Below are 27,893 nucleotides of genomic sequence, written 5' to 3'. Positions count from 1 at the left end.
GATATTTTTGCTTAATCATTTTATGTTTATTACCAGTCATAACTAATCACACATATGTCCTTTGCCTTTGGGGTGAATCAGCTGTTCGGAGCGTAACCTTAGACACTGAAAGGTAATTAAGTGGTCGGTCGCCAAGTGGGGATGGGGCCAAAGGAGAGTTTTTTCCCTGTATACTAACATAACTTAGGAAAGTAGCAGCCAGCGGCTTTTTCATTCTGTGTACTGTTAACAGTGGACGCTCCTGATGGTAATGTTAAAGATTTTAAACTATTTATATATATATTGTTTTATTTTGACAGTGTTTTTTGACAATTTTTTGTTCAGGATTATTTTGTTTTCTATGTTCACACTAAATGTTTCTCAGTTTTAACTTCAGCTTCATTTATTGAGATTATTGTTTTTCATCTTTTAGTGATATTTTTGTCTTCCTTTTATTAGTTACTTGATTTCTTTGATTCATTGTTAATTTTTTATGTTTTCTGATATATTTTTAATTTCTGTGCTGAGTGAATTTGATTTTGGTTAATTATTTACCTTAATTTTACTTAACATGTTAATTATGTGTGATGATAACTTAGGGTCTTAGGTGAGGTTATTTAGGTGAATATGTGGGGGAGAGCAGGGCCTTGACTCAAGACGATGACAAAGATGTTGCAGCAATCTCAGACACAGTGGTGCTGGACAGAGATTGGGAAAGGAAGTATAAGAGGATCTCACAAACTGTTGTTGTTGGGAATTCTGTGAAATATGTGTAATATGTTTCTATGTTGTTCCAATTAATAAATTCCCCATAAGAGGCTGTGAAAGAGGAGTCCCGACTGCTCTTCTTCTTCAAAATCAATAAAGCAACAATAAATACAAGTAAAAGAAGACAATAAAAACAAATTCTGCATTCATGTCATACTCCACTTACGTTAAAAGGTTTAGTGTGTTAGATTTAGCAGTGACTTAAATTTCTACATTCTGAGCAGTGTGTTTATGGAAGGGTTAACTGTTAAACAGATTTGGAGCAGCCACAGAAAAAGCTCAATCTCTTCTGACTTTTAGCCTGGATCTCTAAAAACAAACAAAATGGAGTCAATCAATTTAAAACGTCTAAAATTCAGCATTATGTATTAAAATAAATTCAGAAACAGACAAGCAGCCAGTGAAGTCATGTCAAGACCAGAGCTATATGTTTGTGCTTCTTTGTACCAGTTTGTTACTTCAGGATTGGACCACTGTAATTCTTTATTATTGGGCTGTCCCACATATTCTCTGAAAAGCCTCCAGCTGATCCAAAATGCTGCAGCCAGAGTTCTGATGAGAACTAACAGGAGAGATCATGTTTCTCCAGTTTTAGCTTCTCTTCATTAACTTGTGTTTCTCTCTCTCAGCAGGTGTTTCTGGCCTGGTGTTACGGTGCTTGTTGTCCCCTCTTTCCTGACCTCTCAGCCCCCAGCTGGTCCAGGCAGATGGCCGCCCTTCCTGGTTCTGGTTCTGATGGAGGTTAAAATAGTTTTTTTCTCTTCACTGTTGCACATGGCTATCGTAGCTGGAGAGGACACCAGAAAAAACTCAGAGCATATGGATGATGGAGATTTAAATTCAGTGCATCTTAACACACTGCTCTATCAGTGGATGTGGTGACTGTCCGGATAATTATTTCTTGCAAATGCTTTGTGTAATTTCAAAATTCAAGTTGACAGATTTAAAATGCAATGCATGTGCTTGGATCGATAACAAATAATTCTGCACAATTAACTTTTAGGCTCAACACATCACTTTACTTCTTTAACAGGTTTAAAAGTCACATAGGATAAGCACAGGAAAATTACAGATCACAGCACTGAGCACACCAGATCTCCATCTCACTGACTACAGTTTTGTTATTTCATCTAATACACATTCATATAATTACTCGTTGCATCTTTTTTAAAACAAAAAATAATGTTCATACCATCAGTCTGAACTTGAGAAGAGTCCTTTTTTAGTTTATTGTGAATGTAATTTCTTGACAGATCAGAGCTAGTTTTCACCATAGAATTCATGTAAGACTGAATAGCTTGATTGATTGACCAGGCACCTACTCTGAGGCAATCTGGATCTCACTCTTCTTGTAGAACTGTGCTTCAGTTAATCAGGGGTCTCAGTTAATAGGGCCTGTATTATCAACTTAATTTCAACTGTTAGTCACAGAAGACACAAAGGACTTTATTTTTTTATTACTGGATACAAGAAATGTCTACCAACAAATTAACAAAATCTCCAATCTCTCAGGATGTTTAATTACCCAAACTGATGAGTAGAGTCAGTAAAACAGAAGTCTATCATCTCTAACAGTGGATTACAACTGGGTTGGACCACAGAAGATAAAATATAGATTGCAATGTCAATGTTTTCTGTAGCACAAGTATAACAGATAATGAACACCTGACAGAAAAGAGGGGAATGAAAGGTTGTGGAGGACAGAGGTGGTAAAAACAGCAGCAGCCGTGTTACACCAAGCGAAGCAGGCACGCTGACAAAGCCTAAAAAAAAGTTTAGCTCATGCACAATGAAGCTTTATAAACTGCCACTAGAGGCTGACAGAGGGCTGCAATAGAGCTCCTGCACAAAAAACACATACACAGAAGTGAGGAGGGAAGATGGAGACTGCTGTTCAGTGGCTGAGGCTGGATTATTCGTCAAATCGTCCCTCCAAGATGCTCTCAAATGAGAAGGGCACAAACTTGAAGCCCTGGCCTGAGTAGAACTTGTTTTGGAATTCCACCCTGAATGGAAAAGTCATGAGAAAAAAAAGCAATGAGAAGTGTGTATTGTTAAATAGATTAGTACAATCACTCCCTAGTGTTTCATAGCTAATACGATTTGTATCAGGGTGAAACATTATTCCCAAAGTGAAAGAATAACTGTAATTAATATCAAACTCTGGGATGCTGTGCAATAATGTGGACAAAGACAGACTGCCAGGATTACACTGAAAACTGTTCACAAACAACACAGAATTATAATTGTGTTGCATCTGTCCCATTACTAAAACCTGGAGGAATAGCAGTGAGCCATTAAGTTATTGGAAGGAATGTGGTCGGAACTGGACTGTAACTAAATTAACTTATTTGTTTTCTCTGTAAAATACACTGAGATTACTTTTGTTGTGACATGGCATGAAACTGCATTGAAGAGATTTGGAAATTGGATTAGTTTTTTTATGGCAGTCAGCAAACCAAAGTATTGAGTTGCAAAGTGAGATGAGCCATTTAATGCGCCTCTCTGACGCTGAACAACTGAAACATCTTTACGATTTGAAATGGTGCAAACCTCTTCCTGTTCTGTTCTGTTGTACCATTAATGTGAGAGTCACTGGATGCACATTTATGATGTAGATAGAGATTGTTGTCAATGCAGTGCCCAAATAGAGTACAATGAAAATGGATGGGTGTCCTTATTGGAACACATGGTGTGGAAGAACAAAACACTGAAAAGGAGTGCTGTAAGATGCTATGTTTATGCTTGTCTCCCACTTGCCTGATGGAGATAGTGCAGTTTAACCTTGATAAACACACATATAGTTATATATTCTGTCTCTGATATATTCCCCATATAGTTATCGTTAAAATTCTTATTTAACAAAAATAAAAATGTGGCTGTCATACCATTCACCACGCTGAAAATAATATTTTTCTGCCAACATACTGTAACAATTAAAGGTTAAAGTCTGCGCCTTTAGATAACAGGTTTGTTTGTGAGGAGGCCCATGCTACATTTGAATTTTAAGGTCTGAGAATCAGCAGTTTAAACTAAACTACTAAGTTAGTTAAATAATTAAATTAGTTATCAATTAAGTATGATTCGATACAATGCAGATTGAATTAATCAGTTACAATCAAGTAGCGATTGTCTGACAAACTAATGGCAATCAGAATACTGTAAATCTCAAATCCTGACAACCTCCGGAAAACAATTTAATTCAAGAGGTAAAAGCATAAAGGTAGATTTTGAGCTCCTGCGGGTTCTTGGTCTCAGACAGCAAAGGGAGTGCCCAGGAATGTCTCCCAGCAGTGGCAAATATTTGCCCTGCCAGAGCTTTGACAGGGCAACACTTAAAAAGAGGAAAGAAATAAGTGATCCTCCCATCTGCTTCTCCCCACAGCTGGTGAAATGGAAAAAATGTGTGTACTTAACATGCGCTATGCTTAGCATACTGTGGTGTGTGTGTGTGTGTGCGTATGTGTATGTATTTGTTCAGACAGCTCATCAGCATGAGAGTGTGAGACGTGAACAGCAAACAGAGTGTTTAGGTTGACTGCTGCTTACTTTGAACAGATCTGTTTCCATTCACTCATCTCTGTGAAAAGACTTTACTACTCTTTTGAACCCTAGCAAAGAGCTGCTGGGCTGACTCACTGCTCCATTATTAACAAAGTGTCTGACATCCAAAGAGGATCACACACAGCAGCTAGCCACAGCTTCCCCCAGTGGTTCAGAGAGACGTTCAGACATCCCCTTTCTGCAGTTTACTATTTCAGTTTGTTTAATTTGTGAATGATATTTAATTTATCCTTCTAGTTTAAGTTACAAATGAGTAAAAACACCTATTCTTAAAGGAGTCTGAAAGGATACTACTGGTGATCCTCCATAGTTTTTCTTTATTGCCCTTAAGTACAAGAGAAAAATATAATGGTAATAATACTCATAATCATGATAATAAACTAACTTTTATTCCATCCAAGTATTTGGAGTAACCCTAAGCTTTTATTTTTTTGGTTGCTATGCGCCGGCCTTATCTGCTGCACGTCTGTGTAGCTTGATGCAGTTTGATGTCTGTCTGAGTTCTGGCTAAACAACAACACACCAGACTCATGTGTGGATATACCTGGCTTCACAGCCATTCGAGCGGATCATGACCTGAGTACGAGCAGTAAGCGGAAAAGGCGGGGGTATTATCCTGTTTTTTAATCAGAGATGGGTTAACCCCCGCAATGTGACCGTTAAGGAGAGGATATGTTGTCCAGACATTGAACTGCTGTCAGTTGGTTTGCATGCTTTCTATGCGCCCAGAGAGTTCCCATATACAGTCGTCATCGTTGTTTACATTCCACCAAGGGCAGCACTGACAACGGCGTGTGACATCATCCATGACGCCGTTGCTCGGATACAGACCCAGCATTCATTGCAATCACAAGGAACCACGTCTCTCTATCCTCCTGCCTGACTGGCTTTGTACAGTATGTGGACTGTCCAACACGTGGAGAAAAGAAATTAGATCTGTTCTATGCTAATGTGAAGGAGGCTTACAAGGCAGTGTCTCTTCCACCACTGGGTAGATCTGATCACAGCATGGTCTATCTACAACCCACACACAGACCTTGTGTATAAAGACTTCCTGTTACTACCAGATCTTTCAGGAAGTGGTCACCAGAGGCGCGTCATGCATTGAGAGACTGCTCTGATGTCACAGACTGGGCTGTACTGCTGGAGGAAGAAGAAATGGACATTGGCATGGACGGGAGGGTCAGCACCATCACAGACTATATTAACTTCTGTAGGGATACTGTGATTCCATTGGGGACTGTAAGGTGCTATCCTAATAATAAACCATGGATCACCAGTGACGTCAAAGACCTCCTGATCCAAAAAAAGAGGGCGTTCAGTTCAGTTCAGCTGCACCTCCACCTCTGCAGCAACTCCCACCACTAGCCCTCCTCTATCCAGCTGCACCCCCATCTCTAAAATTTATAGCAAAATCACTCCTGTCGTCATCCCTCCGCTACAACCTCTGTGTCTAACTACAGAGGTGGTTGGAGCTGAGCTCAGAAGACTTCAGTCAGGGAGGGCTGCAGGCACAGATGGAGTCTGTCCAAGGCTTCTGAGGGACTGTGCTGGTCAACTAGCAGTCCCTCTTCATAGGCTCTTCAATATGAGCCTTCAGATGGAAAAAGTCCTGGTGCTGTGGAAAACTTCTTGTCTCAAATTAGGGCAACCGGTGGAGCTGAATGACTACAGACCGGTGGCTTTGACATCTCATATCATGAAGACCTTTGAGAGACTCCTTGTTCATCGCATGAGATTGCAGTTTGCTGATGATCTTGACCCCCTCCAGTTTGCCTACCAGAAACACATAGGAGTGGAAGACGTGATTCTATACATGCTTCATCAGGCATATGCTTCTCTGGATGTGCCTGGTTCATATGTGAGAATTATATTCTTTAACTTCTCCAGTGCCTTCAACATCATACGGCCTCCAATACTGAAAGATAAGCTTCTAGGTATGGGTGTGGGTCCCTCCCTGACATCGTGGATTATAGACCATTTACTATTTGATTGCCAGACCACAGTAGATCAGGATGGGGAGTTGTCTTTCTGGAACACTAGAATGCAGTACTGGGGCTCCCCAGGGTACCGTTTTGGCTCCTTTTCTTTTTACCCTGTACACATCAGACTTCAGGTACAACTCAGAGTCCTGCCACATACAGAAGTATTCTGATGATACAGCTGTTGTGGCATGTGTGTGTGGTGGACAGGAGAAGGAGTACAGGGACCCTGTGGAGTCCTTCTATGGCTGGACCAAAAATAACTTTTTGCTCCTGAACACTACCAAAACCAAACAGCTGGTGGTGGACTTCAGGAGATCTAAAACTCCATACCAGTCAGACTGTTCAGACCTGAAAATACCTGGGGGTGGTGCTGGATAATAAACTGGAGTGGTCTGCCAACATAGAAGCAGTGTACAGGAGGGGCCAGAGCCGTCTCTTCTTCCTGAGACGGCTCAGGTCCTTCAGAGTCTGTAGTGACATGATGTGCATGTTTTATCACACTATCATTGAGAGTGTACTGTTCTATGCTGTTGTCTACTGGGGGAGTTGCACTACATACAAAAACTGTAGGCGCCTGGACAAACTGGTAAAAAAAGGCCAGTTCTGTTGTAGGCAGAAAGCTAGACCCTCTCGGTGCTGTGGTGGAGCAACGGATGAGGAGGAAATTATATTCTGTTTTGGATAATAATCGACATCCTCTCCAATGCATCCTGGCAGGACAGAGGAGCAGCTGCAGTGAGAGGCTCAGCTCACTGCGCTGCAGAACTGAGAGGTTCAGGAGGTCCTTTGTCCCCACAGCCATAAGGCTTTTTAATAGTGACTGCTGACATGTTCTTCTCAAATTTGTTTATTTCTTCATTGATGATGATTATTATTATTATTATTATTATTATTGTTATTATTATTGTTATTATTATTATTATTATTATTGTTATTATTGTTATTATTATCATTATTGTTGTCTACTATGTAAATCTTTGTAAATATTTATAATTTTTTGAGCTACTCAACTAATTTGAATTTCTCCCACTGGGGGATGAATAAAGTATTTTTCTATTTCTATTTCTATTTCTATTTAACACAGATCAAGGATGCCTGTTTGATGAAAAGCAAACTTCTTTTTAAACTATTTTCATTTCTCTAGCAGCACACAAAGATGAGGAAGAGTTCATTTATTTAGGTCACTGATCTTACCAGTAATCTTTCCTTGTGTAATGTTCTGGTATTTGTGGGAGCAATTCAAATGAACTACAGTGTGTAGGCATGGTAATTAGGGTAAAACAATAAATGTGGGATGATTATATCATTCTTTGATACACACTCTGTTGGCATAGTTCTTCATGTGGTACGCTCTGGACAGGAAAAGTCAACATTATCATTACACAAAATATGTCCAAGTCATCCATTCATCATCAAACTCTTCAGCTGTGTGTGCTTAAATATGAAGAAAAATATTAGTTCTCACATAAGGTTTTAGATTGAAAACCCAGAAAGTGTTCAATTTCCAGGAAGCAAAGAATTGGACACATCCGTAAGGCAGGAATCAGAAAGGAATTTCCTTCTATCAATTTGATTGATATAACTATTAATGTACTAAAATGTGAATGTGTTGAAAGATTATCACAACAGCATCCTAAGACCTCTAATTTTTCTTATTTATTAAGGGGACAGTATCAATTTCTCCCCTCAAATACATAATTTAATTTTCCAGTTTCAATGTATTAGGCTTAAAGGACTGCTCTATATTTTTGCCACATAAACAGGATCAGTGAGTTGCCGAATTAAATATGTTGCACATATTTACTTTTTTTTGTGTGGTCGTCATAATGTCCATCCATCCATTTTTTTATAGCTACTCTATTCAATTCAGGTTTGTCGGGGGCTGGGGCCTATCCCAGCTGCCATTGGGTGAGAGGCGGGGGACACCGGGACAGGCCCCCAGTCCATCCATCACATTATAATGTGGTGTGAAGATTTCAGGAAGGGATTACCTCGAGTGAATTTACCTCGAGACAAACCTGACTTTAATGATGCACAAAGAATTTCAGCGTAAGCTGACACTAAAATTGTATTGTAGAGTATCATAATGCTTTGATCTTATCGTATCATGAACTTTGGGAATGCAGTTTATACCAAGCTGAAAATAAAAGGTGCAGGTCATAAAACTGGTTTATAGTAGGTCAATATACCTGCTTCTATAAACTCATGTCAATGCATGCCCAAAATTTAGAAAATTAATCTAAGAGCAAGTTTCATGTCTTCAACATAATTAGCTATAGGAGACGTGTTAGCAAAGAGGACGTGAGCATAGAAACGTTTGTGTATACAAATCTTTTTTTTTCGTTCTTTTTCGTTCTCATTGTGAATACAATACAAGCTGTTAATAAACATTTTCAATATAATCAGCTAAAGGATACTTTGTCGTCGCTTCTACAAGAAGCAAATAAAGCTTCTGAAGCTAATAAGAAATGTGTTTTGTTGGCCTTGAACCAACTTTTCAGTCTTATTCACTCGACTGATGATGTTCGTACAGTCTATGATTCAGTTCAAATGATTAAACCTGAAGTCTAATACTACTACTACTAATAATAATAATGACAATACTAATTGTAGTACTAATATACTAATATATTTCTAAATATACTAATGGTAATATACTATAAATCGTGAGATGTTATTGATTATGCGTCTGATCCATCGGTACATCTACTGTACTGTTACATGTATGACTGTCTGTGCTATTCCATTTGTGTGCTTAATTAAAAATACATATTATACATAGCAAAATTAAATGTACAATAAAGTAAAGAATAAAGATTCCAAATATTTTAATGTTTATACCCATGATGTTCCGTGACCTCCAGCTAAAGCAGCTTGGGATGTGTTAGCCGTGTCTCTTATCTGTCTCTGCACTCACTCTGGTGCATGTTGGATGAGCAGTGGGAGCTAGTGTCAGGAGGTGATGGAGCCTGGGCGTGTGATAGATTATCTGGAGTCTTACATGGCCAGTCAGTAAACTAATTTTTGCTAGCATTCTTCGTGTGCATGTAATGCTAAATAACTGCAGAGATTAGCAGATACTTGGTTGAAAGGGTGAACAGGTGTTTATATATTCTGTCAGTGTGGAAGGACGTATGAATACACCCTGTACCTGCACACCATGCACACATACACACTTATTACAGTTTTAGTAGCATGCATATAAGTTTTACAGTTCTGCCCTAATTTCTTCATACATTTCAAGGAAACACGAACTAGTTGCACAAATATAAATACAGAATATGGGGCAGAAACAGAGTTTGTTCAGTTCTCAGCAGCTTTAAAGTGAATATCTGGTCTGAGCTCCTTTATTCTCCAACACAGACTGAACCCTCTGAGACAAGCTTTCTGTCATTTCTTTAAGGAGTCTTCAGGAATAGTTCTCCAGGCTTCTTGAAGGACATCTCAAAGCTCTTCTTTGGATGTAGGCTGCCTTTTGTTCCGTTCTCTGTAAGATGATCCCACACTGCTTCAATAATGTTGAGGTCCGGGCTCTGGGGAGGATTCATCCCTCCATAAGACCTGTTGCCACTGATTTTCAGTCCACTTCTTGTGTCATTTGGCATAGCTCAGCCTTTTCTCCCTGTTTCCCTTCCTTACGAATGGCTTCTTGACAGCCACCCTTCCATGGAGACCATTTCTGGTGAGGCTTGGGCCAACAGTAGATGGATCAGCTGAAGGTCCAGATGCATCTCTCAGGTCCCGTGTCAGGTCTTTGCTGGATTTTTTCCTCTTTCTTAAGGACATCACTTTCAGATCCTGTTCATCTGCTGTAGATAGTTTTTTAGTTTTTTTTCTTTTGTCCTCCACTTGTCCAGTTTCCTCAAATGTTTTAAGGACACACTGCACACCATGCTGAGATATGCCAAGTTTTCAGCTAATAGCTCTTTGGGAATCACCTTGTTGCTGCAGAAATCCTATTTTCTGTCTGTCAAACTGTGTTATCTTTGCTGTTTTTCATAGATGCAACTAAAGAAATGGGAACAAATGATGTGTCTTTGTGACAGGCTGCTAGTAACAAAGTGCCTAAAGATCCAATTTAAAATGGCTTCTTTGCTAAGTTGTCTGTTATGTGTCGACACAACACTGGTTCATCCTTTGAGTTAGGAGCCTTTTTTCTGCTTGAATGATTCATAGGTCAGAGTTAAGTGGCTTAACAAAGGAAAAACACATTCCTCTGAAAATGCTCCGGTACAAGGACTGAAGATGAGTGAAAAAGCAGAAAATGTCCAAAGAAAAACTCTGAAAGTTCTTCAGAAAGCTGGAGAACTATTGATCAGGAAACTTTAAAGGTTATAAGAAAGTCTGGCTGCTTGGAGGGCAACAGAATGAAATGAGGACTGTATCAGGACGTTTGCACAGCACTGTATGGGTATTTCATCTATACACAGTGAATCCTGTATGGTCAATATGTGCGAGTATGTGTGTGTTTCGAACCAGTGCAGACGCAGGGCATGCAGGAATGCAGATAGGCCCTCCATGATGAGTAGAATAGCAACAGTGAGAGTGGCAAAAGCAGAAAAGATGATTGACAAGCCAAAGAACCCGCCCCCGCTCCGGGAGGACAAACCCAAGTGCATCACCATGGACCACAGCACCTCTGACAGCTCTGCAGATACCATGACAACGAGAAGGTTTGCATCAAAATAAATACACTAGGTATCTCTCAATACAGCATAGTATATTACAGAAAAGTAAAACATGGTTCTTTATCTACAAACTCTGACTTACGTGCATGGGCAAGACTGAGGGCCCATAGGCGCAGGTAAGATGCTGTATTAGAGATGCATCCAAGACAGTACTCTATGGTGTGGATAGCCTGGTGGACAGCCACGTCACCAAAATCAAACTGTGGTGGAAAGAGAAGAACATTAGCAAAGAGCATGTGAGCATAGAAACTCATCTTTGTGTATACTTTTTTTTTTTTTACTGTATCTTTGTTTTCATTATTTTTCTGAAAAATGACGTTTTGCATCCTCAATGGGAATATAGAATAAGCTGTGAATAAACCTGGAACCTTTGATAAGAAGAGAATCAGTAATCACCGATCAAACAAGAAATCAGGTTACTCAAGGACACCAGTCTAATCAAGTATCTAAAGTAAATCATGTAGTCCTTGTTGCAGTGCATGTAATAACCTTGTTACTGTAAATCTACATACAGTGAATAAAACACAGTGCATATGCTTGAGGACTCCTAATTTCAGCTTTACTCACACAGGTACTAGTAGATACTGCCACTTCAAAGTGGATCACCACCATCAACCCCATGAAATGCAATTGTCTCAACTCATTGTAGCTGCATTTGTAGATAATGCCATTTGGATAAAAAAAAAAAAATAAAAAAATAAAAAAAAAAATGACACTGAATCGTCAGTTTGATTTAATCCCACATCCCGAGCATGCTCAGACTGGCAAGTGACATAGGATGTAAACTGACTTTAAATAGACTTTCATGTGAAATGTGTGGAATGCAGCTTTAAGAAGATTGGTTCTTAAAGTTGATTCAGTTTTGCTCCAGTCACCACCGTAGTTCAATTCAAGAAGGGGTACTACTGTTCCCTTCCCTGATTGGACAGATGACAGGTGCAAATCCTGTTTTGGTGTTAAAAAGTTGTCAGAATTTGTCAGTGATGTGCAGTGGAGGTGGCTGTTATGGAAAAGGTGTGTATATATGTACTATTCTCAGATTTACAGCTGGATGTGTATTGTGACAGATGATATTCATCCTTGTAATAATTTCAATAAGCAACAACTGTATGGGTTTTTTTTGTTTGAAACAATAGAACATATTTTCTTTGCTGTAACTGTAATCATCCTCAGTTTAGGCTGCTGAAAATTAAGGAATGCCAAAAGAAAGTGATAAATGATACTCCAACTGGTTTTCCTGCCAGATCAGCCGCTGATGTGAGTTATTCACATCTGGTGTCATGTCTGACTATAACAGCAGCTCTGCAGGACCTTTGATGTCACCGGCAAAACAAAGAGCTAAAATGTCTGGCTTGATTTGGTTTGCTCCATCTTTTCCCTCAGCAGGATAACAGTTAGGGGATGTATTTGTGTACTGTTAACCAACACAATGCTTCTGTTCTCACCATCCTGAAGCAGGGCCTATGTTTCCTGTATGAAGTGGACAGGAAGGGTAAAAACATGGGAGCCTTTTGGTCTACATCACATTGTTGAAAACTACTACTGAACTGATTTGATAAAAGGTCAGAAACATCAGAAAAAATCTGATATTTTTATATATTTGACAAAATTGTATTAGTACTATTATAATAGTAACTAATGTAATTTCAATGCACATCAAATATACAGTCTAATTTAGGCCAATTACAATTCAATCTTTTATCATACAATCATAATCTAATGAAAGCAAATAATTAAATATCAAAATCTGTGAGCACCTCTATAAAAGCAGAAGTTTTGTCAGTTTGCTGCTCTGCAGCATTCAGGTGTGTGTTAACACGATGCCAAGGAGGAAAGACATCAGCAATGATCTTAGAGAAGCAACTGTTGCTGCCCATCAATCTGGGAAGGGTTATAAGGCCATTTCCAAACTATCTGGAGTCCATCATTCTACAGAGAGAAAGATTATTCACAAGTGGAAAACATTCAGGACAGCTGTCAATCTTCCCAGGAGTGGACGTCCCAGCAAGTTCACCCCAAGGTGAAAAAGCCAAGAGCTACATCTCAGACTCTACAGGCCTCAGTTAGCATGTTAAAAGTTAAAGGTCATGACAGCACAATTAGAAAAAGACTGAACTGAACAAGTATGGCTTGTTTGGAAGGGCTGCAGGAGAAAGCCTCTTCTCTCTAAAAATAACATGGCAGCACAGCTTAGGTTTGCAAAGCTGCATCTGAACAAAGCACAAGACTTCTGGAACAATGTCCTTTGGACAGACCAGACCAAAGTGGAGATGTTTGGTCATAATGCACAGCAGCATGTTTGGAGGAAACCAAACAGCATATCAGCACAAACACCTCATACCAGCTGTCAAGCACGGTGGTGGAGGGCTGATGATCTGGGCTGGTTCTGCAGCCACAGGACCTGGGCACCTTGCAGTCATTGAGTCCACCATGAACTCCTCTGGATACCAAAGTATTCTAGAGTCAAATGTAAGGCCATCTGTCCCACAGCTAAAGCTGGGCTGAAACTGGCTCATCAACAGGACAATGATCCCAAACACGGCAGCAGATCTACAGCAGAATGTGTGAAAAAGAAAAGAATCAAGGTGTTGCAATAGTCCAGTCAGAGTCCAGACCTCAGCCTGACTGAAATGCTGTGGTGGGACCTTAAGAGAGCTGTGCAGAAACCAAGCAATGTTGGAAAGAAGAGTGGGCCAAAATTCCTCCACAACCATGTGAGAGACTGATGAGAGACTAGAATAGAATAGAACACAATGACTAATGTTATTGCATGTGACATACAACAAAATTTGGTGCATCTAAAACAACAACTGTATACATTCACATCACGCATACTCATACAAATAAACAATAAGGAGGTTGACATAAATTTCCATTGTTATGCTGATGATACTCAGCTGTACTTATCTATGAAACCAGATGAAACCAATAGGTTGGTCAGACTACAAGCCTGTCTTAAAGACATAAAGACCTGGATGACACAGAACTGTCTGCTTTTAAATTCAGACAAAACTGAAGTTGTTCTCTTTGGACCTGAGCGCTTCAGGGAGAAATTGTCTAGTTATACAGTTACTCTAGATGGTATTTCCTTGGCTTCTTGTTCTACAGTGAGGAACATTGGAGTTATTTTTTATCAGAATTTATCATTTGACGCACATATAAAACTGGTTTCTAGGACTGCCTTCTTTCACCGTAATATTGCTAAAATCAGGAACATCCTGTCTCAGGGTGATGCAGAGAAACTAATAACTAATTTGTTACTTCAAGATTGGACCACTGTAATTCTTTATTATTGGGCTGTCCCACATATTCTCTGAAAAGCCTCCAGCTGATCCAAAATGCTGCAGCCAGAGTTCTGATGAGAACTAACAGGAGAGATCATGTTTCTTCAGTTTTAGCTTCTCTTCATTGGCTCCCTGTTAAATTCAGAATAGAATTTAAGATTCTTCTCCTCACATATAAAGCTCTTACTGACCGAACTCATATCTCATATCATATCATATCATATCTTAAAGATCTCATTGTAAGATATTTTCCTAACAGAGCACTTTGCTCCCAAACTGCAGGTTTACTTGTTGTTCCCAGAGTTTCTAAAAGTAGAATGGGAGGCAGAGCCTTCAGTTATCAGGCCCGTCTCTTGTGGAATAAGCTGCCAGTAAATGTCCGGGAAGCAGACACCCTTTCCACTTTTAAGATTAGGCTTAAAACTTTCCTTTTTGATAAAGCTTATAGTTAGGGATGGCTCAGGTAATCCTGAAACATCCCATAGTTAAGCTACTATAGGCTTAGACTGCTGGGGGACCTCATCTGCCACACCTTTCCTCCCTTTGCTCTCTTTTTCCCCCTGTTTAATTTCTCTAATTATTTTATGTACATGTGACATTATTGTGGTTATTAACTTGTGTTTCCCTGTTTCAACAGGTATCCTCTGAATGGCGTTATGGTGTTTTTTCCCCCTCTTTTACCTCTTTTCTGTCCTCTCAAACCCCAGCTGGTCGAGGCAGATGGCCACCCTTCCTGAGTCTGGTTCTGCCAGAGGTTTCTTCCTGTTAAAAGGGAGTCGTTCCTTTCCACAGTCGCCACAGGCACGCTCAGGACGGGAGATTGGACTGAAGACAAGTTTCGGTGCAATCTGTTTGTTTCCTTAGCTAGGATATTGTTTTTGAATTGGCTCTATATGAATGAATTGGATTATGATTTGTAGCGAATTCAAGTGTGGAATTTAATACAAACTTAAGATTTTAAATGACTGCAACATTCTTTTGTGGGGATGGTCAGTGTAGATATACCAGATGGGGGATTTCTACATCAAAGAAGAGAAATTTATACCAACCTTCGGTCCACGAACGCATTTTGGGGGAGTTTTCTCAACCCCTCCCTCCACAGACCTGTACCATAAATTTAGGTAAATGCATTAATAGCTTAGTGCTAACTAAGCTGAACAAACAACGGACCCTTTCAGGAGAGTATTGGGGAATACCAGAACAGGACCCTTCCGACCCTATATGGTTCAAAGTAAACAATGGTGACAGTTTGTCCTGACTCTGACTCAAGCCAGGGACAGTCGCTGCATGGACCTCTCAAAAGGATCTCACCCAGAATCACTTTTTAGCTGAATCTTGAAACTGTATTAAATGTGCTTTATATCGTTGTACAAGTTCTTTCATGTTCTCAGTGATATCACAAGCTGCATTTTAATACCTTTTTCATGATCGTACGTGGAACGATACGGAAGATATTATTATTTTGGAAAATGACTAATCAGCTTATGGAGCCACATTGCCCCCGAGTGATTAGTAGTACTGAATAGTTAAACCCAAAACTAAGTCAACAACTTGCATATGACATGTGACATTTATATGAAATAATGCAACTATTAACCAATGCTTCAGCTGTTTCTTAATGTATTCTGTGTTTAACACAGGAAAATAACACTGGTTGGTTTGTTATTCATACGTCATAATTTTACAGATATCCATCTGAATTTTGGGACTCATAACCATCATGTTATGTTATGTTATGTTGTTTTTTATGTCTTTATATCCTATGTTTATGCTACATCTTTACCCTTTATATCTTAACAAGTTATGGTGTTTTAGAATCCTCTGAACAAATGTTTATGAGACGGAGGAATGCAGGAGTCGAGTTGCTTTGAGGCACCCTCGTTGCAGGTCGCCTTACAAAATACGCCCAGGCAGACGTCACAACAGTTTCAGGCATACCATTGGCTGAAAGTATAGCATAGGTCTACGTCATGCCCCGCCTCCGCGAATCAAACTCCGGAAACCGCAAATATTGAAAGTCCAGAAAAAAGTCCAGATCAGTAGAGAAGATGAAGAGCAGAGAGTTCTAATTATGGAATGAGAGTCTGGCAGAGAGTCTTTGGAAATGGCAGGAGAGGAAGATGAGCTGGATGAAGAAGGTCCGAACAAAGACAGAAAGGGAAGAATGCAGTAGAAAGATACGTTTTGTGTTTTTGTTCGTCCGTCATCCTGTCTTCTCTCTGTAGCACGTTTTAAACTCTGCTGCTGTACGCTTCCTCACCTATTTTTGATCACCAAAAGGAGCCAGCGTTAAGCTTGTCAACCTTTTTGTCAATCTTTGGTGAATTTAAGTTCACCTCATCAGAGTTGGTCAGCAACCAAAACCAACTCGACCCTTGGACAGTTTTATCATTATTTGCGGTGAATTCCGACACACCACCCCGTTCGTCTTCTGAGCTACCAGAAGGAAGCCATTCTCCGGTGTAGGAAAGCGACCGGTGCAGTCCCTGAAAGTCAACCACAACGAAGGCCACGAGACGCGGAACAGAGAGAGACCCAGTGGGACCCGCTGGCGATGACCTGTGGTTCGGAGCTGACCTAACCGTAAGATCTGCCCTGTTCTTACATTTCAGACGGTATGCGGTGGGTTTCGAGAGAATTCAAGCTGTTAGCCTTTAAATTCAAATAGTAACAAACCTAGACTATTTGAATGATTCCGGTATCCATCCATCCCCTCCCCTTAGTTATTTTCAATTCACTAAGTGTTTCTTATATAATCATCCATATTCAAAGCATTTATCCTGTTGTCTTAAGGTTCATGTCTTTGGTCATGTCATTTTAATAAATGGTTCATATATATTCATATATAAAATCAACCGTTTTTTGTGTATGTGTTCTTTACGTATGTGAGTCCAACAAAACGAGAATTCACCAGTAGCGACTATATGAGACTGGAATTTATTAATTATTAATTAATAATTGATTATTAATTTAACATAGATTCTGTCTTTTTCCTTCGATTGAAGGCGGTGCCCAAAATGAGGTAAAATAAGGCTTATTCAGATAGTGAGAACTTTCAGATAAATCCTTATACCTTATCACATCACGCTACGTGTGTCCGCTATAAATATATATTGTTGGTGCCTCGTGTGCCAGCAATATATAATTTGGCTACAGATTACAATGAATTGAATTCCAATTGTCTTGAATTGGACTATATTATTTAAGTGCCTTGAGATGACAATTGTTGTAATTTGGCGCGATATAAATACAATTGAATTGAATTGAATTGAATAGATATATATATTCTTAAAGATTTGGTTGGCTCTAGTGGTCTTTATTTGAAAGTACTGTAGCTCATCGGGAAACAGGCACAAAGAGTAACGGGACGGCTGCGATGGGGCAAAGAGCCTCTGTAAATGGGCCGCCCGCTCATCCCAGTGCCCATAATAAATATACATAAAAAATAAATAAATACATCAAAACATAATGAATGTGACATTATGCGTTTGATTGCTTTAGGGATTTTTTTAAGTATAAGTATCAGGGCAGGGGGTGGGAGTTCAGTTCATAGATGGCTGTTTGGAAAAAGTGGTTTCTCAATTTGGATAGCAAGTTTCTGGGGCTCTGTAGTGTCTTCATGATGCTACTTGCAGATAGGTCATGAAAAGTGTGGGAGCTGTCCTTGATTGTGGTCCACGCTCTGCTTACGAGTGACATCTACAAATGTCATCAAGGTGGGGTAATGGGAGACCAATGGTCTTTTGTGGGGTTTTTATGGCCCTCTTTAGCCACTCTGTCAGTTGTTTCCATACCAGACTGATGTTAGTATGCTTTGTCCTGAACAGTGGTACTAAGGCTTCGACAGTCTGGTAGAGAGGTCGGCCTTCCTCAAGGTTCTGAGGAAGTCTCTGTTGAGTTATTTTGACCAAAGCTGCAGAGTTGTGATCAACAAAAAGCATCCTTACATGTGTCCCCTTCTGCTCCAGGTTTTTCAGTGTAAAGTGGAGAGCAGCGTTTACCATGTCATCTGTGGATCTGTTACACCCATGGTCTGCTGTTCTAGTTTTTTTGTTTCAGCGGCTGTGTGGTTACCCATCCAGGACTGGTTCATCTCCCTTCATTCCTTATTCGTTGGAGGCTGTGTCATTGCCTGTCCAGGATTGGTCCATTCCTCTCCAGATCTTCTACAGGAGAGCTGCTTCCGGCGTCTGAAGAGTGCAGACGTGTCTCTGCTTCCTCCTGCTGCTTTCTGCTTTATTCGCTTTAAAATCATTCTACTTCTTTCCACAAGTCTTGAAAATACCTTTATTCTTTTTATTATGAGTGAACCAAAACTTTTTAATCATTTTTATTCTTTTTACAACTTTACAACATGTCCTGTGAAAGCTGTCGGACATATCAACAAGAAATCTGTGCGCTATAAGAAAGGATTTTTGCCTTAGAAACTGAAATGGGACTTCATGAAACGCTCCCAATGGAATCCAGTGGTAAGAAGTCCATGTTTACTTCCAAAGGAAAGGGTTAAAAAACTGCTACTTACAACTTAAAGCTAAATGATACTGTGTCTTTTCATAGACTCTGTAAAGACACTTATAATGGACTTGGTGCTAAGCCGAAGAAACGTCCAGCTGTTGGTATCAACAAGGTGAGGCTGTGTTTCAGTTTTATCCTCCTAAAATCTGGAACAGTCGTCCAGAAGATGTGGGACAGGCCTCAACTCTGACAATGTTTAAATCCAGGCTGAAAACAGTTCTGTTTAGCTGTGCAAACGACAACTGAAAGTATTTAATCTGCACTCTTTGCTTCTAATCTAATTAATTAATCATGTTTTATGTTTTCATGATTTTATTTGCCTTCTTGTGATTTTATGTAGCTGTAAAGCACTTTCAATTGCCTTGTGTACGAATTGTGCTCTACAAATAACTCGCCTCGCCTCACCTTGCCGGTGCACCCATCCTGGAGCCAGCCTGGGACTTTTCCTGGTGTTCAGTGGGCAGCTGAAAAGACTCTGTGTTGAGAGCTGGCCCCCTGCTCATTTATGATATTTGTTTGTAGGCACTTTGGGATATTGTATGTGTCTTTCTTGTTAAGAGAGAGCACTTTGTATGAATTTTTTAGTTTTATTTTATTAGATCCTTCTTAATTTTGTTTGTTTGTTGGGTACTTTAAGAGTTTATTTGTTCTGTGTTCAATTTTGTCCGTTAAATTCTGGTTACTTTTCTGAATATCATGTTACCTCTGTGAACACATAGTTCAGGGAGGTCATGGAAGACTGCTTGGTCACTGGCATCATTGTGGAAGTTTTCAGGCAGACTGGTAAAGTAAGTATGTGCCAGTGAGAGGATAAAATTGTATGTGAAAACCTTTGCAAGCTGATGGGCACAGTCTTGGAGAATGTTGCCTGCTCAAGTCCAGCTACCGTCTTGGCATTGACGGTTCTTTGTACTTGCTTTATCTCATATGTCTGGAGGGAGAGCGAGCAGTCAGCAGAGTCCAGTTGAGGCGAAGCTGCGCTGTCCGATCCTCTCTCAAATCGGGCAAAGAAGCAGTTCATTTTCTCAGCCAGCATGAGGTTACTTGTCGGTTGTGAGTCTCTGCTACTCCTGAAGTTGGTTAAGTGATGAATGCCCTGCCACATGCACGTAGGCTCCCTGAGGTGAAGTGATCCTCAGTCTTCACTTTGTATGCAGCTTTCACTGATTTTATCCCTCCCTTGAGGTTGTGTCTGACAGTGGTATATAGTTCTTTGTTGCCAGATCGGAAGGCTCCATCACGGTCTCATCACGGAGAAAGTTGGGCCTCCTTTGTCATCCATGGTTTCTGTTTGGACTTCAGTCAGTGCATTAAAGCAATGCTTTAGGATGCTCCCTTTGGCCAGGTTTGAACTGTTTTGATGGCAGGTTGCCGTTTCTTTATGATGGGACTGAAGGGCAGGGTTAGAAAAGGTGATGGGACTGTCCAAGATGAGGGAGGAGTGCTGCTCTAAAAGCTTTAGGGATGTTGGAATAAATACAGTGCAGTGTGCTCTCACACCTGGTGGGGCATTTCACATGTTGTTCAAACCTTGGAAGCACAGTTCTCAAGTTAACATGATAGAAATCACTGGCCACAATTAATACTCCATCAGGGAATACGGTCTGTTGCTTGTTTATCTCCTGTGGGATACAGAAGGTCCTGCATTTAACTGCAAGCAACTCTTGGTCTGAGGAGTAATGTCTGTCTAATGGCAGTGTCCGTGCGCCTGTTGTTGTTCGTGTAAATTCACACAGGAATCTTCAGTCCTGTTGCCGCAATGTGTAGAGAAGCCCATTAGCTCAATAGCTGCATCAGGGACTCACAGGTTAAGATGATACACGGTTGTAATGTATCATTTCTGATGTGAGCAGGTTGAATTCCAAGGACACAATCAAGAAAACGGAAAACAATTCTACTTCAGAGAGCTCTCCACCTCTACATCTGTGCATGTTGCCGTCTTGATCACCATAACGTCATACAGAAAAGCAATACTTCAAGTTATTGCTGCAAAAGCTGGTTCTACAGGCTGTTGGATCATGGGGTGGACTTAGTTTTCACTCATTGCTCCTATATTTTGTTTAATAAATGACAATGTAATATGTCATGTGTTGTTGTACATCTGAGGTTGTATTTAGCTCTTTTTAAGACCTGGTAAGGACCACATGATTTTTTTTCATTATGTCCTGATACATAAAACCTTAGAATTAATACAAGGTTTACTTTCCTTTACCCATGACTGTACATGACTGTAACACCCACACCTGCATGCATGCATGCCTGGCATGGACGATGGGACAATTAAGGACTTAATAAAACAGATTGGGTAAGGCAATATTCAGACATCCTAAGATGATGACAGCTTTTGGCTCTTACCGGCTCTTCCTCTGAGTGCTTGAAAGTAAACAAAGGTCAAAAGGTTAGCTGAGAAATTCAAGGACAGCATAAATCTATAAGCCTGCATATAACTTTTGAATACTAATTAATTCACAATACCTTGGCCAAACTCAAACGGTCACCTCTGAGGTATTGTAATTTAAATTGGGTCTGGACCATTTTATAGGATAAATCCGGTGATTTTTAATGCAACATATCAATAATGTCTCTCTCTGGTCCAATCATCTACATAGATTTGTGTCATATTTTGAAAATGTTTGTGCACTTCCCAAAAGGAAAAGATGAAGAAACAGTATGGATTAATTTGAAGTGAAAGTAGATGAAGAAAAATTCAACTTTAGCCAGTCAGATCTTGTCATTTTTTTAAGTGGTCTTCAGGAATAGTTCTCCAGGCTTCTTGAAGGACATTCGGACAAGTGGACTGTACTTGTACAGTGCTTTTCTAGTCTAGCTGACCCCTCAAAGCACATTCACACAGCACATCTTAAGCCTAGTTTATGCGTCATGTCGACAGCGTCGATGTGCGCATTCGAAGTTCTGTGTCGAGGGAACGCGTTGCTCTGCCACTAGGGGGTGTGGCTGTGTGTTTGTGTGGTTTCAGGGGTTAATCCTTGCTTTTTCTTCTGGTCACAGTTAACAACAGTAAACAATGGCAACCGAGGTGGAGCAGCTGTATTTGCAGTTGGAGCTTATCAATACTGAAGAACAAATGCTTTTATTGCAAATGTTGAAGTGCAGGCGACAGAGAAGACGTTTGCGGGGGGGTCTGTACGACCACTTAACTGATCGAGGCTGAACGGGTGAATTTGCAACACTGGTTCACCCACTGAGGGACCTGGATGAACAAGTGCACTTTCGATACTACGATTTGACGAGCTTCTTTGCCATATACAACCATTAAGACCGGGAAAAGCAACTGCCGGAAATTACGTTCTGAGCGGACCAATCACAGCCCTTGTGGTCCGTGTCAACACAACACGTTGTTAGGATTTTTTGGAGGTGTGCGTCAGGCTGCGGCATATGGGTCCACATTGACGGTCGACTTGGCACAGAAGCATAAGCTAGGCTTTAGTCCACATAAGCTACACAGTGCTTTCTTCTAAGCATTCACACATCCTTGCCCAGAGACACTTCGACATGTGGCCTGGTCAAGCCGGGAGTCAAATCTTCCAATTAGTAGCCAACTGCTCTTCCTCCTGAGCTACAGCTGCACCTATGATGCCTTTTGTTTCATTCTCTGTCAAAATGACAGCTTCAACAATCTTGAGGTCTGGGTTCTGGGGAAGAGGATTCATCCCTCCATAAGTGTCATGGCCCCTTGCACCGCCTGTGCTGACCTGCCATTTTCTCTCTCTCCTCTCTCTGTATGATTGTGTGTGTTAATTGGTTAGACCTTAGCATTGTGTTTTAGGGTAAAGGTTCCTCCAGCGGTTCCCTCCCTCTGGGCTCACACACCTGGAGGTGGAAAATTCTCCAGTCAACACTAGATCATTGCACAAGTGCGGTTCAGCTCTTTAAGTTCTGTTGACTTGCTCTAGTTTGTCTGAAACTCACCTACCTTTCCTCTGGAAATCTGTGATCTTACCCCAGACCCTTTGGAATTGACTGCCACTTTGCTTGTTTTGCATCTATTGTCAATCCACCTGTTGAACGTTTACCCCGCGAGCCCTGCACATGAGCCCATCTTAGCTCTTGGATATGACAATACGACCTGTTGCCACAGATTTCTTTGTGTCATTTGGCATACCTCAGACTTTTCTCTCCATTCCCTTCTTTAAGAAGGCTTTCCTGACAGCCACCCTTTCATAAAGGCCATTTCTGTAGCTTAACAAAGAAATAAAACACATTCCTCTGAAAATGCTCAGGTGACAAAGCAGCCAATGTTCAAAGAAAACTCTGAAAGACCTTCAGAAAGTCTGGAGGACTATTGATCAGGAACACTTTAAAATATTACAGGAAAGTATTGCTGCTTGCAAGGAAATGAGGGCTTTTCACAGTACTGTACAATGTGAGGCGTGTAGTAAGAGATTTTGAAACCACAACCTGGCCGTTATATCTTTACAGGTCAGTTTAGGATCGGTTTGTGGAAAGTGCAGGACTCTAATGCACTTCTACAACTATGAAATGTCATGTAGTCCATTACTAGATCCCAAAGTTTACATTTCCTATTAATGAGAACTGCCAGATGCCACTGATTAGAAGTTCAAAGGTCAGTATAATAGGGAAAAAGGGAAAGTTGATCAAAGGAAGAGGAAAAATGCCAAGGTTGGGTAAATACAGCACAGTATATAATTCAGGGGGAAAAAAAAACATGAAAAGGCAAATTTAAAAGTGCATTTACCATTTCTCTAAGTATGTTCCTACAGAATGCAAATTTCTATCTAGATATGAAATCACATACACTTGGAAAATGTCTGATAAGAAAACAGTCTTATCATATTCCAGTTATGCAATTTGTTATCACAGCACAAACACTAAGATTTATTATGAAGGAAAAGACACACCTCTGAATCATAGGGTGAAACGAGGGCACCGAACAGTCAGGAATGAAAACCATTCATTTCATTTATAAAATGTAAAATCTATCCATAAAATCAGGTACACATTTGATATGTTTCATTGTGTTTCAGGGTTCACCTCATCTCCATCCTCTGAGTGCTGCGAGAGCTGGTCGTGGTCCATGATGCCAGCCTCATCCTCCGTGGGTCCGTTGCCCACCCGCACCCCTCCAAACTTCTGCGTGCCCTGTTGGGTGAGTCCGGTGCATGATGAGGACACACCTGTTTGCTCTAAAGACTGCTCTAGATTCTCTGCAGGGGTTTCTTCCCTCTTCTGTGACTAGATACAAAAGCCACAAGAACTGTGTCTAGCTTAAAGCAGGCCTTGGGATGAATTCTTCCTTCTTAGTTTACTTTCATTTTTCTAAGAAAACAGAACGCTCAAAAAGTGAGGGAAGACTGCCACTGAAAAAGGCACTATATGCATCATGGTGTTTAGAAGCACTTAGTAGACTTGCATAACTAATCATTTTGAGATGACAAAATGGTCTCATTGGTTGAGTTACACCTCAGAGCTGAAGCTGATGAGGAAAGATGACTCCATTTTGTTACATTCAGCTGTAACTGTAGCTATATAGTCCTTTGGAGTTGACCTTGAATGTCAGCTAACTAATACATATCAAATATTGATAAGTTAATATTAATACCTCTTAAATGAAAATTGTGATGTGCACAACATGTTTACCATTAAAGAATTTCAATTGAAATTGAATTAAGCGTGACCTGTGAAAAGTAAAACTGAGAAAATGTCTGTAGGCATTTCACAAAGCTACAGTATGTGTACTATGCAATAAAGAAATGTTTTTATAGTCTTCTCATAAACAGGATAAACATGACCATGACCATTGCTCTGTATGTATTTGAGGTTTAACAAAACCACTGAGAGCAATGAGGGATACATTTCACACGTAGTGTGAAATAAATATTTACTGGGTGTTTAATAGTAGGACAAAAACTCATTATATATGCAGTTAGAGCAATAAAATGGAATGAGCTGTTACCGTGCCCGAAATCTTTGAGCTACTCTATTTTTTAACAAAGTTCCCATCAAAGAATGAACATTCCCAAGGCAGGCTTTAAGCATTTGTCATGGAAACACATCCAATCAGCTCAAACAATACAATGCACATTGAAAATAATGGAAAGGCAGGGCCAAAAAGTAGGTTATATCAAAGATTATAATTCATTGAAAGAAAGGTTATTGGTGGGATCAGATCCACATACCAGATGCTTTTTCCATAGGTGCTGACGTCGAAGCACCATAGTCTTCACTATCAGCATACAGGGAACACATGCAAGGGCAATCAGCACCAACAACACCTGGATCCCCATCTACAGTTAAATAGACATAGGTTAAGAAAATGCTTGCTGTGATTAGAAAAAAATAGTTCTCTGTAAAGATCATGGTGACGTTGCTCTTTACTACAGAACAAAAACAGCATATATTTGCTTTTGTATCATATCTATCTAAACATGAAAAATAAGGGCAATCAACAAACTACAAGCTTTCTGAGGAGTATTTAAATCTAGCAGTCATGACGTTGTGATTTCAAGACACAAAAGATCATCTTATAAGTATCAGGAAACCAAGAATACGGGCTGACTAATCACAGCTCCACAAACAAATGTGTTATGTGGTTACACAAAGTGATCATTAAGACTAACGAGAGCACGTTGGGGAATTGTTTGTCTGAAAAATCCTCTAAGATAAACCCTCCTTCGGCTGACTTTTTACATTCAGCTTTGTTTTTCTCTCCTGTTCAGATTGGGATACCGCTGTTTTTATGGGGGACTTCATTGTCCATGTGGGTAATGATGAAGTGACCTGGGCCTCATGTACAAAATGTGCGTACACACAAAAAAGTGGCGTACGCACTTTTTCACGTCAACGATCAGATGTCTCAAGAGTGAAATGACCATGGAAATGTGCTGTGCCTCACGTACTTTTCCACAGCTGTTGATTCTTTAGCGACACACAGAGGTGATGTTGGGAAACTGTTAAAATAGATAAATGTGAACACAATTTGTCCTCAGACTGAGTGAAGTGCACATCTGAGACACATGAACAATTAACACACCCTGTCACGATTTAGGTTTGATTCATGTCTTGTCTCATCATTTCCTGTTTTATTTTGAAATGTTAACTTCCCTCTCATTCCAGGTACCTTGGCCTTCCTCCTGTGTCAAGCGTCTGATTGTCTTTCCTGATTCCAAAGTGTTTCCACCTGTTCCCCTTGGCTCCCCTTGTGCTCAAATAGTCTGCGTCTCTCTTGTCTTGGGCCAGTGTGTTGTTTCTTGTCATGAGCTTCACTACTAGAGTTTTGTCCCACAGTTTCCACAGCCACAGAATCCTCGAGCCTGCAGTGAGCGATCCTCCTGCAGAGCAGTATCTTTTGTTTGTAATTTATTCCATAGCTTTAGTTTAATCTCACGGTAAATTTCACAGCCTGGTTTTGTTCCTCTGTTCCTCTGTCTGCACGGGCCACCGTGCCTGGCATGGACTCGACCGAGGTCCCGGTCGGGCCCCATGAGACTCATACCTGTCCTTTTACCTCCCCAGTGCCTGCTCCTGTGACGCTTTCCTCTCAGCCTGCCTTCATGTCCAAGCCGAGCACTGCCATGCAACAGCCCGCTGACTCCGCCAAAGCACAGCCCACTGACTCCACCTTCTTCCAGCCGGGCTCCTCCTCGTCCGAGCCGGCCTTTCCGCCGGGCTCTTCCTCCAAGCCTGCAACCACGACCATAGTTCCTGTTGCCACGACCAAGCCTGCTCCGGCGATCAGAGTCCCACCCTGTCAGGATTTAGGTTTTGTTTCATGTCCCGTCACTTCCTGTTTTATTTTGAATGTTAACTTCTCTCGTTTCAGCTAACTTGCACTTGCCCTGTGTCCTGATGGTTTCTGACACACAGGTGATGTGCACACTGGGGTTTGAGCAACCGGGGCATTCCAAAGGGAGCTGGCCAACCGAGTGGGACTGTGCCAGTCGACCCTGAGCCGAGCCGTGCCAGCCGAGTGGGACGGAATTATCTGCATCTCAACAGGTATATCAAATTCCCACAATGCATTTGTACAGGCCAACATTGAAGCGATATTTGAAGCAAGAGACGGTTTTCCTAATGTAATCGGAGCTATCGACTGCACACACAGTGCTATAAAAGCCCATCACATGATGAATTTGTTTTTTAACAGGAAACATTTTCATTCCATCAATGTACAGATCATATGTGACGTGAAAGTGCTTTGTGGGGGTGGCCTGGTTCATCGCACGATTCATACATTCAGTAACAGAATTGTTGGGAACAGATTACAAGCTGGTACTGTGCGCTATGGGTGGCTTCTTGGTGAGTAACTTTATTTGTGTAATTGTCCTAATATTATCTTTCTAACAAGCCCCTGATTGTCTCTGTGCAAATGTTTATAACCCTGTGCATAAAGTGTGAAATGTCTGAATCAGCCTCACCTTTTCCCTGGCGTACTTCTGCACAAGTTACTGTATGAACACATTTGTGAGTTACACAAATACAGGTATTTACCTTGGATCAGAGTCACCCGTCTGTGCTCCCACCACCCCTGAGAGAGTGTCACCCAAAGTTGCGCCGACTCTCTGTTCAATCAGAGCCAGCGACATTAACAGACTTGCTAAAATCATCAAGAAGGCTGGCTGTGACCTTGGTCTCAGGTTGGAGTCTTTTGAGACTGTGGTGGAGGACATTGAATAAGCTGTTGTCCATTATGGATAATAATCAGCACCCTCTCATCACACCGTGGTCAGATAGCGGAGCACCTTCACACACAGGCTGCTTCAGCTCTGCTGTCGAAGGGACAGAGACAGGAAATCTTTCCTGCCACATGTTTAATAAAAGCTGAAAGCTCTGCTCATTATTCTCTATATGCACTTTAGATATATTTTCTGTTAAACATACCTCTCAGTTATACATATGTTCAACTGGTACACTTTAATACTGCACAAGTGCATATTTTGTTGTATATTGACAATATTTTTACTTGACTCTTATTTGTAATTACAATCTTAAAGGTTGAATTGTACTTTCTGTTTATACTGCTACTTAATAGTAGGTGCTTTCATGTCTATTTCACTTGGGTGTAAATGCTGCTACTGTAAAGTAAATTCCCAGTTTGGGATGAATAAAGTACTTCTATTCTATTAATGTTC

At 40.6% G+C, this 27,893-nt stretch overlaps 1 protein-coding gene across 5 annotated transcripts in view; it reads right to left on the bottom strand.

Moving 5' to 3' along the window:
• Positions 1-1,744: 1,744 nt before the first annotated feature.
• Positions 1,745-27,893, bottom strand: part of LOC140278577 (V-type proton ATPase 116 kDa subunit a 1-like) — a 53,558-nt gene continuing 27,409 nt past the window's right edge. For 2 of the 5 annotated variants that reach the window (XM_072373613.1, XM_072373614.1), the window contains exons 17-22: positions 24,942-25,049; positions 23,797-23,997; positions 21,139-21,156; positions 11,067-11,184; positions 10,773-10,944; positions 1,745-2,753 (exon numbers count right to left, since the gene is read on the bottom strand). In XM_072373613.1, the coding sequence (XP_072229714.1) occupies positions 2,660-2,753; positions 10,773-10,944; positions 11,067-11,184; positions 21,139-21,156; positions 23,797-23,997; positions 24,942-25,049 (711 nt within the window). In that variant the 3' untranslated portion in view covers positions 1,745-2,659. The remainder of the gene's footprint in view (positions 2,754-10,772; positions 10,945-11,066; positions 11,185-21,138; positions 21,157-23,796; positions 23,998-24,941; positions 25,050-27,893) is intronic. The other 3 variants (XM_072373616.1, XM_072373615.1, XM_072373617.1) reach the window with 3 other exon arrangements.

This window comes from Leuresthes tenuis, unplaced genomic scaffold (genome assembly GCF_036924035.1).
Source record: "Leuresthes tenuis unplaced genomic scaffold, fLeuTen1.0.hap1 SCAF_20, whole genome shotgun sequence".
Taxonomy (NCBI): domain Eukaryota; kingdom Metazoa; phylum Chordata; class Actinopteri; order Atheriniformes; family Atherinopsidae; genus Leuresthes; species Leuresthes tenuis.
The sequence above is the reverse complement of the archived record's forward strand: the minus strand, read 5'-3'. Positions and strand labels throughout refer to the sequence as shown.